Source organism: Lycium ferocissimum, chromosome 8, assembly GCF_029784015.1.
Source record: "Lycium ferocissimum isolate CSIRO_LF1 chromosome 8, AGI_CSIRO_Lferr_CH_V1, whole genome shotgun sequence".
In the NCBI taxonomy this organism is placed as follows: domain Eukaryota; kingdom Viridiplantae; phylum Streptophyta; class Magnoliopsida; order Solanales; family Solanaceae; genus Lycium; species Lycium ferocissimum.
Window position 1 is genome coordinate 10,002,877 of NC_081349.1, and position 12,884 is coordinate 10,015,760.

Consider the following 12,884-nt stretch of genomic DNA (forward strand, 5'->3'; position numbering starts at 1 on the left):
TTACAACACTTGTCTCAATAATTTGAGAGTCTGACCCCAAAAAAAGGCAACAAAAAAAAAAATGTTACGAAAACATCTTTTACTTTGCAGCAGTAATTTACTGCGCTAAAGTGTTAACGGAGATGGTTCCGTAAATATATATTATAGTGTTGTCGTTTTTTTTTTTTTTTCCCGCTCTTTTGGTTAACCCTTCTTTCGTTACACTTTTTTAACGTACTTTGACCATAGATTATAAGTTCGAAAACTTCAATATTTTATATAGAACCCTACTTATTTTTGTGCGATTAATTAGTAGAATCAACACATCAAGGATACACAAAAGTTCGGATGACCGTTGTGAGTTGAAAGTGCCGAACGCTATTTTCGTTCAAGGCTCGCACATTAGCTTGAAGTTCTTTACGAATACTTAAACTTGTTCATTAATAATTAATCAAAAGTTAGTCAAAATGGCAAAGCCGCTCATACCAAAAAAAAAAAAAACTTAATTAAATTGCATCATTCATAACCTTTAGTAGATGAAAATACTTAACATACTAATTCATTAATAAGAGCATAATGATATATTAAACTTAAAACTAAAATCACAACATTTTGAGTAGATGAAAATACTTAACATACTAATTAATGCCTAAGGGCATAATGATATATTAAACTTAAAACTAAAATCACAACATTCTTAATCATCATCGTAGCACAAGTCCTCAATATCGTCCTCGTAAAAATATTGGCGGTTTCTTAAGACACATCTTTTTCCAGTAGCTTATTTATGTTGACGACTTGTTCTTCGGCCAACTTTAGCATGTAAAATCTACATCGTCTCCACAAGATTCATTTTCTTTTTCTAATCCTTTGACGGCACCAAGTTTCTGCACCTGGGCATGGTTAAGGAGTACCTTGGTTGAGATTTTCCAAGTCAACAAGACGTGATTCGGCACCGACGTGACCATTCTGCGTAAACCGCAATAATATTCCCGTGGATCTGAATATTTCACACTGTATAAATCATCATTACTTCTATGTTAAGGTGGGGATTTAGCTATTTAGTTTGAAATCACTTTAAAAATATTAACTTCATCATAACTATTTGTTTTTTGGATAAAACCAAGCCGAGTTTTTACCTCGACATTGAATATGGTGTAGTCTAATAACAAAATACTTTATTACAAACCCCCAAGTCATTGGGGTTTTTTATGACCCTACCTACTTACCTTATTGTAAGAAAATATTAATTCATCGACATTTAATAAATCCCATCTTTGTAAATATATACCATATTCTACCCTATGGTAACGTATTTGCATCCGATTATTCTCTTCGGAAAACGATTGCAAATTATAGGCATTGACATAACACTTTTTTCGGGCGTATCTACTAACTCTAACTTTGAATATCTAACACGCCAATCCCACTTTTTTATTATTTTAAAATCGATTTATTCGAGTAATGAAAATCATCATCATCTAGTTCCCAGGTCTTACCTTTAAATACGTTTACTGAGCGAACGAATATACACGGCTAATATCTCTAAATTGGTCAAAAATGACATAGTAGCTCAATTTTGGGTGGAATGTAGTGTGGTTGGTAACAACTATTCGTCAAATTATTATATAAAGTTTGATTCAATCATGACGTTTTTCGCTTCGATAAATAAGTGCGCAGCGTAAAAAATTGTAAAATCTTGTAACGACAACGTAAATTTGGATACTAAATTAACGCAATTTATTTTTCGGCCGGAATGTAGTATAACGCATTTATTTCATGCGTTAATCTCTCCACACTTATTTTGATTTGACGTAACACTGTATGCGTTGGTTCTATATTCAAACTTCAAATCTTATAAATACCGAGTTGAACGCAAAAAAAGCAAAAATTCAAAGTTTCATCTAGTTTTTGCGTTTTGTATTCCTCAAATCATTCAAAATATGCAATGTTTCAAGAATTAAAGTTTTTTATTCTCGTGGACGAACAAATTATATTCGAGGAAAATAATTTGCGCTTATGATTCTTCCCCAAAATACCATTTAAGTTTCCATTGCCAAAACTACTCCAAGTTTTGTATAATAGACTACAAGTTAGTAGGTATGATTTTTGATCTAAATATAATTGGAAAAATCCCAACGTCATTTACTTTGTAACTTTATGGATACCTTCAAGACTATGCGAATCCGATTTTTGATTATTATAGCAACGATCTTTAAACGTGAAACGTATATATAATATTTTTTTTTAAATAAGACCATCTTATGCAAAGGATTACTTATCAACACAATTCTAATCCTATGAAAGCATTTGACTAGTCAAATGTCTTATTTATCTTTGACTCAGGGTAAATATTCATTTTTTACATTATTATTATTATTATTATTATTATTATTGTTATTGTTATCGTTATTGTTATTGTTATTGTTATTGTTATTGTTATTGTTATTATTATTATTATTATTATTATTATTATTATTATTATTATTATTATTATTATTATTATTATTATTATTATTATTATTATTATTATTATGTGCGTAATGGCACTTGAATGCTACTAATGATGTTGATTATATTATTTAGTGGTTATACACTGATATGGATCATATCGACGTCTCCTCAATCGGATGGATGAATCAAATAACATCCTCGCCTATCCAACAACTCAAAGAGATGGTCCTTCCTCAAGTTTTGGCAAATATCGGTATTTCATCAATAGTGTTATTTGAAAAATTAAAACACCCTCAATGAGAGAATACGGTTGCACCAAATTATAGGCAAATGTGTGATTATCCGAATTATATAGTGACATCACTCCGCCGATAGTGAGGAAATACCTAGGATAAAGTGACGATAAAAAGGAGAGATCGAGGTTGGAACTAATCCTCAACATTAACTAGAACTATTGCAAGACACGACGAAATTACACGAGGAGGAACCGACCAAGAACCATTTGAATGGAATACGCCTACTGTTCACCAGAAGCTAATTTCAACAAAAGTTTTTATTCCGACGAGATTCTTTCATCTTCAAGATCGCCCGCACGCCTTTGTCTTTATCATATTCGGCAAAATTTGTGAAAAGAGCATTTTTTCATATTGAAAAAGAGATGATTTTCTAAAATCATTGCAAAGTGGTCATAAGATTTATCAGATCCAGGGACGCGGAGTTTTTTTCCACACGATTTATCATCAAGTATCAACGATTTTTAGATAAAAGACGTGGACTATTTCAAAGTTCTACACAAGCACACTCATATAAATCGATGATATTATCTAGATACTAATTTAGGATTTTTTTAAGGTATCCCCTTCGCCTAAGTTTCTTTTATTTTGTGTGTTAATATAATGTTCCGTTACTATTTGTTTGTCAAAAATTCTATTAAAGATCGGTGAGTTAAAATATATAACAAAATTAAGAGGAAGGCATATTCGGGCGTAGGCAGCACATGAAATAGTCTTCGAGAATCGGGAAACCACAACAATAATCATGGTATAATGGAAGCTCAAATCGGCCTGGGCGGCTCCCGTAATATTTTTGATTTGTATTTTTCAAACCATGCATCATGGTTTGCCAGTCGGCCCGTAATATCATACGGAACATACGTGTACGGGAAGTATGACTTTGAAGCATTTTTTTTTAAATGAGCTATATTCCTCTAGCTTTCGTAATCGTTAGTTAATGAGAGAATTAGGTATGTTTTTCGACTACTTAAGGCAACACGTTATTACATTTAGACATGTATTGCACAATATGTTCAATTTATGGGTGTAGCCACCCCGCCTACCTTTGTTTAAGGCTCTTTCCAAAAGGCATATGAATCCCAAAGACTTTTGCAATTGAAACCTCAAAGAAGTTTAACCCGCGTGGACATTATTAGCGGGCGAATGAGTGAAGCCTTCCATTGGTTGGGAACAGAATTCAATTAAGCTCATGATATGTACAACAAAACAACTTCATTCAATGCAAATATACCGAAGGACATAAGAAGTCAGCGGAAATTGGGATCAAAAAGAGGCCCATACGCAGGCGTCAAGACGGATGCCAAAACCGTTAAAACTTTCGAGTCACAAATATAAGGCTTAGAAACATGAATGAACAACCCCGAGAGCGCATATTTGATCAAACAAGTCACCAAGGTAAAGGAGGTAACGTCACACAATTTGCGAGATTCCAAGAATATTGAAAATCATATCACATGCCATGTTCTCATGCCTTCAAGTGTTTTAACTAAAGAACTTAATCCGAGGAATATACAAATTTGAAAATTAAAGAATAAAGGTTCTACCCATAAATATCATTGCCAATCCATTTTCAATGGTTGCAAATAAAGCATTTATCCAGATGTTAAAGAATTTATAGAGATATAATGAAATTGTTCCACTTACGCTCATTTTGCAATTATAGTATGATAAGAAATATCCTTTACTAGTTAATTTTTCTATAAGTACTTACTAAACTTCTCTAAATGTAATAATTTTCTTTAAGATCAACTCGCGGCATTAATTAAGATGTTAAGTATTTTCATTACTCAAGAATGTCATGTTTTAGTTTTAAGTTTAATATATCATTTATTAATGAATTAGTATGTTAAGTATTTTCATGTAACAAGATATGATTTAATTAAGTTTTTTTTTCGGTATGAACGCTTATCATTTTGACTAACTTTTGATTAATTATTAATGAACAAGTTTAAAATGAAGAACTTCAAGCTAATGTCAAAGCCTTGACTTAAAATTTAGCACTTTTCAACCTCTAAAACATCCAACTTTTCATATTTTGATCCTACCTAATTAATCGCGACAAAAAATAAGTAAGGTTCTATATAAAATATCAAAGGTTTCGATCCCAAGATGATTAATCTATCAAGAAATGTAAAAAAATGAAGAGTTAACAAAAAGTCAAAAAAAATCCTCTCTATAGTGGCGAACGAACAACTCTTTAGCGCAGAAATTTCAAGCTAAAGTGTTTTAGTAACATTTTTTTTTTTTTGTCTTTTTTGCCGAAATGTTTTTTTTGGGGTCATTTTGGTTCCGGACCCATAATTTGAGCTGGAGGCAGTGAAATTTGAAGGAAAAAAAAAATATATATCAAGAAATGTGAAAAAATAGTAATTAAACCTCTATGCGACGTTCATCCCCTGAATTTCCAAGTATAAGCAGGTTATTATCATCTCCATTAATGATAAAATCCTAGTAAGAGTAAAATGGAGAAAAAATAATTAATTATACATTGAATTTCTAAAACGACAAATAATTTGAGACAACTATTTTAGTAACCACGACAAATTATTTGAAACAGAGGGAGTACTTGTTAATGGAAAATTCATACCCATCAAATAAGAAATGTCACAATATTACGAAAACCATTTCAACACACTTGGAGTCTTCAGGTAAGGCTATTAGGAACAAGAAAGCACTCTTCAAGTAAACGGATAACCCTGAACGATTCAGTTTTGACCCCACAAAGGGACACAACTTTCTTGTCTTCTTTCTTATTTTTGTTTCAATTGTGTTTTCGAATGACAGGGACACAAACTGGATATTACAAACAATGCAAAACTATCAAAGATTGCACCTCTGTATATCATCAGCACAAGAGTTAAATCCCTATACAGTGAAACTCAACACCTGAATAATAAGGGGAAAAAAAAATGGAGGGGCAGGGGCAGTTGATTGATTGCTTCAATGAAGACATTCGAGTATCCTGTGATGCACCAAATCACCCTGGGATGCATGAAATCTGGTTTGTATTCAAATGAAATGAAAGAACCTTTTTCTATTACTGCAAATAATATACATTATATCATGAAACAATTGGAGAATAAATTAATACTCCAGAATACAAAACTGCAGTGGTGTCCGCGCCCAAAGAAAGAAGATAATAACACAGGTGGTCAATACAGGGCAGCAGCTAGAGAGCCCACTCCTAAAGCCAGTTTCTGCGACTCCTGTGTTAATACACTTATCCCCTCAGAGACTACAACATTCTCCTCATTCTGGGATACCATGTGTAAATTGTGTTGTAATTCTGTCTCTGTTAACGGCGAAAATTTCGCAGTTCCCTGTGCACAACTCTAGAAAGATGCACTACTTAAAGGGCTTATCTTCACAGTAAAGGTTGTCAATTCAGGCTTTACACATGCAATTGGTCAAAGGATTCTCCCAAAGATCATAATTTGGAAATGTTTCTTCAGGTAAACCAGTTCTGGTCTGGTGGGTTAGGACAACATCTTCCACAAAGCCAGCCCATCCCATATATGGATCTCCTAGGGATTTGGACATCAGACCCTTGTCCGGCTTAATGGATTTTAGACGATGACCCATGTACCTACGATTTCCTATGATCAGTTTGGCAAAGTTTCCTCCGTGTGTCATCACAAATACATCAGACTTTAAGCAGACTAGGAAGTCTAGGGCTGCCAAGCTTGTCACATGCTTCTTGAAGCCATCCAATTCTGGTTTTGTAGCTAGTTCCTCTTTTGTAACCTATTAAGATCCCAAAATACAATATTAATCAAGAAAATAACACAAACAATTCACTGGGTATATTAAAATGTGCTGGGTAAAACATGTCTACAGGGACACTTGAACAAAATAAAATGACAAAAGTGAAAAATCCAGATATTTTCAAGGGTCTCTTACACAAAATCATTCAATCCATGTTTCTTTTAAAGATGACCATAGTAAGCAAATAGAACCTGAACAAAATATAGATAAAGGTCCCTTGATAAGAAGTTTAGGCAAGTGGCTTACCAGATTTGGGAACATGTTCCTCAGCGGTGCCATGCGGTTTTGTCCACCATAGACCTGTCCAGAAGCAACATATATTTGAGTTTCTTTAGGATAACCCATGGCCCGAAGCAGCACGGCTACTTCACCAGGCTCAAGAGGGCATCGTCCTTCCTTACGCTTTTGCAGAGCCAATGCCCACAAATGGGAACCATCCTATCAGCCAAACAAACAGAAAAGAAGATAAATATATCACCAATGAAATGATAACTGTCGGCTTTATAGGAATAGTGATCATAATCTAGATAACCTTAAACCGCCGAGGCCATTCTTTCTTTCTGTATGCCGCCATGAGAGCTTTCTCCGACCGTGTTCCAACAAAATCACAGAATGATAGACCCACCATTCCTTTCTCAAACCTCAAGTGAAGAGCCCTAGTTTTGAAAAAATATTTTAAGTTCCATTATAGATCAAAAGAAGCGAAACAGAATATTTAACAACAGTTACAAGCACACTAACTCACATGAAAGGATTTGAACTACCAGTACGGTTTCTCATCCTTGAAACGAGTTGATCAGCCATCTGCTCAATCTCACGAAGGAACTTCAGAGCATGATAGTTGACCCTGCACCTCAGCCTGTTTATCTCTGGAGGAACATTATCGTACCTGAATAATACGCAATTAGTTTATGAGGTCAATACCAGTTTTAAAAACTCAGGCCAACTAAATAAGTAGGGGAATCTAGTTACCCAAGTCGATCGACAAAAGGTTTCAGTGACATTATCTTCTTCTCCTTGACGCGAGGCAAAACATTATCTATGTAGAACTCTGCTGAAGCGTACTTGGGAATGTTCTTGACTGTACGCCTGGCAAGCATTGCACAAGCTTTAGAAACACAAATGCAAAACATAACACACTGTTGTAAATGAAACAGCAACTATGTGCTCACGTTCAGCAACTAATAGGAACAATAAAATGTCCCTCCTATAAGAATGTAATCGAAGATCCCAAACCTGATACTATAAGAACGCTTTTTTAATAAGATGATCCTATAAGAATGTTTTACACAAATGCTGACAACTAAAGATACAACTATCTTGCGTTTTATCTTGTACTTTATGAAGCAATAAAAGATCTAACAAGCAGGGCTAGTGGAGTTTATATACCATTACAAAACAAAAAGGTTTACAGCACAAAGTTGAAAACTTAACAGGGTCTTAAATATTTGATACAAGTAAATGCAACCGATGAGTTTTCGCTGGACCTTGAATTTTGATAAAATTACAAGTAGGGCAAGGTGTCATGCATTAGGCAGTAAGATGGTTCCTGCAAGATGAGTTCATGCATATATCTGACATCTGTTATTTGATATCCACCTATTTTTTTATGGAAAGGATCCTTCAAAACCACAAAATTGGCTAGAAACTGAGCACATCACCATCAGATCCAAATCCATATTCAGTACTCCTTCTAAGTCAATGTAACATTACAACTACACCACAACAAACAGCTGAGATGCTTGGCTCAGTTGTTAAGGGGGTTCAGATTTATGTCAAGGTCATGAGCTTAAGTCCTGCTTACTGCAATGTTTTCAAAAAAAAAAAAAAAAAGAAAGAAGGAAAAAAAAAAAAAAAAAAAAAAAGAACACCACAAGAAGGGAAGCTGGGGATTTTTTATGATGTTAACTTGAATTTGTACAGCACTACGTTGATTAATCTAGTCAGGGAATTCATACTTTAGAACTATTTAAGAAAACTGACCTAGAACTGCTACGTGAAAATGAAACTAGCATCCAAATGTAAAATGCTAAGCAAGCTAGGAGACCATACCTTATGCTTGTGAACAGCTCATTTTTGTCAGTAAACCACTCTGGGATATCGCGAACAATTCGGACATCATCCTTCAGATAGTTAATAAAATGATCTACATCAAATATGTCCTCAAATTTCCTGTAAACATAGTTAACTCTTATCAAGAATAGTCAACGTCTTACCAATCTATTGGAAAATTCTCATAATACCATGATAGTTACTCTCGAATGTTTTTGCTACAAGTAACTGATATTATAACCATAAACCTCAATTTTAATTTCTATACAGTTTGACTAAAATCTCACTATAATGCAACATAAAAAATCTACAACATCCGTCCTTATGAGCAACGAATCGTTGCATCAGTCAAGTTTCCCTTACGTTTGATCTTTCCATATCTGATCTTGCTTTAATACTGGTAAAATAAGAGTAGCATTCATAATTTTGGCCACTGCAACAGCATTGCATATCTGCAAAAAAATGCATGACTAATTAAAGTGGTACAAATCATTTGAGAACACATAACAGATTTCATAGATCCATAAATTAACAAATACACTATAGTTTTCATTCATTAACCGACATCCAAGAGTAACAAAGACAAATATAAGCAGATGGAAGACAAAAGCATAGCATAAGACATGAAACATACAGCGATCCTTTGCTGGTTTAAACCACCCTCAGCATGTATGAATATATAACCGTTTGTGGCATTCTCAGGCGGAATATCTGCAAAGCACCAAGCTATATCACTATTTTGCAAAATGAGGAAGTAAAAGGACAAGAGAACACTTATTCCATTTGGATAAAGTATTCTAACAAGCTCAAGAGGTTTGTAGCTGTTAATGATACATCTAACCTAAAGTGAGACTTGATGAATTTTGGCAAACAAGGGAGTATCAGGCAGAAACCTGTTACACCATTTTTTTCCACTTCTTTAGTAATGCTACAAGTTCCATGAATGGGAAGACCAGCTTTGCTTTCCCACTTCTCAATGACACTAAACTCATAAACTTAAAGAAGAGTATATGTACAAATTCCCCGCCCAAAAGACATGACAAGGCAAACGTACAGATATAATTTAAGGAGCATAAGAATACCTGATATCAAACCCTCACGTCGCTCCGCACAAGGCTTCCATGAGGTTGTTGCTGAATAAGGATTCTCCCACAAGGAAGGAGTCTCTTTCACCTAATAAAATTAGACAGATTGGACGTTTGACTACAATGATGGTAGTGATTATGTAATAGGATATAGTGGCAGACAAAAGGGTAGTCTTTCAAGAACTTACCCGTGGACACTGCAGAGTTATACCATCCTTTTTGCACAAATATGGGGCATTCTACATAGAAAAAAAAACCGTAAACCATGTTTTAGATGCTGAAATTGCAAGAGTCAACGAACATCAGATAGGGAAATACATTCTCATCCTCTCAATAATAGTTTGTTTAATCAAATAAAATAGGCAATGTAGCACACAAAACAAATAATAGTCGTGATGACAAACTCTTTAATCAAGCAAAGCATTACCTAATTGTGAAAAGAACTATTACATGTGGAAAGAGGCAGCTACTCATGTAATTGTTGACAGCTGATGTTGAAAACTATGTGCTTCAATTTACCTATTTTAAAACTATGTGCTTTAATTTCACCACCCTCAGGAACATCGTGAGAAAGCAAACTAAGCAAACAGCAAGATAGATTAGGGGTAAGGCCATCAAGAAGTTACGGTAGATGATCTGCAGTTATTTTTTGGTATTTGTGGACTGAAAGAAACGGAAGATGTTCTGATGGAATCTCAACTCCAAACTCCTCCTCAAAGCTAAGTGTCTACTTTGTCTTTTTAGCTGGTTTAAGTTAACCCCTGTAATTAGCACTAACCAATTTTTGAAATTTGTTAGCTCTAAGATCCCTATTCATAGATTGACACATCGTATAGGGACCTACAAACTCTTATTTACACTTTTGTTTTCAGCTTATGTAACTTTGCATCTACTTGATGCCTTTATAATGAAATACCTTACATCATCAAATCTAATTGTTCATATATATGAAATCAGAAGTAACAAGCTTTTTATTCATATGATTCCATACCACAAATGAAATCCTTTGTATGAAGAAAGTCAAGGAAAAAAGATGCTTACACGGCCCACAATTTGATTGCTATCAGAGATAATATAAAGCAAACTTCAGCTACATGTTAGTGTTCATATAAGAACAACTCTAAAAGATTGACTTGCATTTAACAAATTAGATGGCATTACTTAATTACACTAGCAGTCGAAAGACATGCATTTCTGCTCTAGTAAACATACTGTGGACTTAAGGTCTTAACTTGACCAATATTCATCAAAAGGACTTACTGTTTTTATCTCTATTAAACATTATATGGAATTCAAGGTCCTGGCTTGACCAAAAGTTACCAAAAGCACTTCCTAAATTATCTTTCGTCGCTTCAAATTGCCCAATCATTCAACTAGTTGAAGTAGCAACAAGAATCTTCTATTCCGTTCCCTACTATTCAGGCTCATCATTCCAACATTGGCAAATAATTCACTCCCTCCGGTTCAAAATAAGTGTCATCTTCTAAGCTGCTGGATCAGAAGGGGAGGGAGCAAAAGCCAAAAAAGATGGTGGAGGATTATACAATCATGCGTCTCGTGGAGAGTGTGGAAGGAGAGAAATGGAAGATGCTTTGAAGATAAATCCAATTCCAATTTCCATCCAAAAAGTTAAATGGAATTGTATTATATCTTTATTTTCTTGGTGTAAACAACAATGTATAGAAGATCTAGATCAAATTGTAGACTTTTTAGGAGCTCTGTAACTTTTTGGAGGTACCCAGCATTAAGGATATGCTGAGGATTACAAATTTACCAGTTTCAAAAATAAGTGTCCACTTAGCCTTTAGCACACCCCTTAAGAAAACACTAATCCTAGAAGAAACTAAGTATTTTGACTAAACTACCCTTAATTAAACTTTTTATATTACTAATAACTTGACACATTGGGATCTGGTCATTTAGCACTTAATAAGGGCAAACCTGGAAAAATAAAGTTAATTCCTTCTTGATTATATATGTGGACACTTAGTTTGAACCAAAATAAAAAGGCTAGGACGCTTATTTTGAACCTGAGGGAGTATCGTTCAAGGCAATTCACGAGTTCTCTAAATCACACACTTGTTCCTATCTGAACCTAATGTGAGCATAACAAGCAACATATAACCCTTAATTGCAACTAGTTGATACCAGCTTCAAACGAATTAGAACTGCAAAATTTTTGATAAACAAGAAATACCCAAACTAGAAAAAGAAAAAAAGAACTTCCAATCTCATGTCTGGGCAAATTGAGATGATATATTTTGAGAAATGTTGAATGTATATATATAATATGGAAGTCAAGGTCCTGACTTGACCAAAGTTATCAAAAGCACTTTCTAAATTATCAACTTTCTAAATTATCTCTTTAAATTGCCCAATCATTCAGCTAGTTGAACTAGATATAAGAATCTTCCATTCCGTTCCGTTCTATTCAAGCTCATCATTCCAACATTAGTAAATAATTTATCATTCAAGGCAATTCACGAATTTTCCAAAAAAGCATACACATTCCCTAAATCACACACTTGTTCCTATCCGAACCTAATGTGAGCATAACAGTAACATTTAGCCTTAACAAGAACTAGTCGATACCAGCTTCAAACTGATTAGTGTTTGGATAGGAAGGAGTGTGGGATTTAGGGAATGTGTATTTCTAGAACACGTGATTTTCCTTGAATGATAAATTATCACTAGTCGCTTACTGACAAATAACTCAACTAGTTGAAGTAGCTATAAGAATCATCTATTCCATCATGTTCAATTCAGACTCAACATTGTTGGATAATGTATCATTCCAATTTCTCTAGAAATAGACATTCCCTAAACCCCACAGTTCTTCCTATCCAAACCTACTGTGAGCATAACAAGCAGTAGGGATGCCAATGGGGCGGTGCGGGTTTGAACCTATGCGGGGCGGGGCGGGTTTGGGCTTGTGTGGTTGAGGGGCGGGGCGGGGCGGGTTCATTTTTAAAAAAGAGATTCTTTGCGGGTTGCGGGGCGGGTGCAGTTTCTTTTAGGAGCAGCCGACTAATTAGATGATTTAGCATTTCACCAAGTTATGTTCCTCTTCATTCATATTTCATTTTAAAATTATATTTTTGCACTGTAGCGGTGGAGATGGAGACTGGTCCATTTAACATTTTTTCTGTGATCCTTGCCAGATCATACTTCAAAATTAATCTCTAATAACTCGTTCCTTTTTCTTATTTTTTTTACTTGTAAATTATACCATGGAACATAATGATATGCTATAAAA

At 34.4% G+C, this 12,884-nt stretch overlaps 1 protein-coding gene across 1 annotated transcript; it reads right to left on the reverse strand.

The window, feature by feature from the left end:
• Positions 1–5,714: 5,714 nt before the first annotated feature.
• On the reverse strand, positions 5,715–10,584 carry LOC132067198 (protein PECTIC ARABINOGALACTAN SYNTHESIS-RELATED). The gene is made up of 11 exons (XM_059460351.1): positions 10,079–10,584; positions 9,817–9,867; positions 9,626–9,716; positions 9,178–9,254; positions 8,907–8,995; positions 8,544–8,663; positions 7,464–7,580; positions 7,237–7,380; positions 7,024–7,147; positions 6,738–6,929; positions 5,715–6,470 (listed from the first exon to the last, which is right to left on the reverse strand). Exons 1-11 carry the CDS (start codon positions 10,100–10,102, stop codon positions 6,111–6,113), a joined length of 1,389 nt encoding a protein of 462 aa, XP_059316334.1. The 5' UTR covers positions 10,103–10,584; the 3' UTR covers positions 5,715–6,110.
• Positions 10,585–12,884: the final 2,300 nt, after the last annotated feature.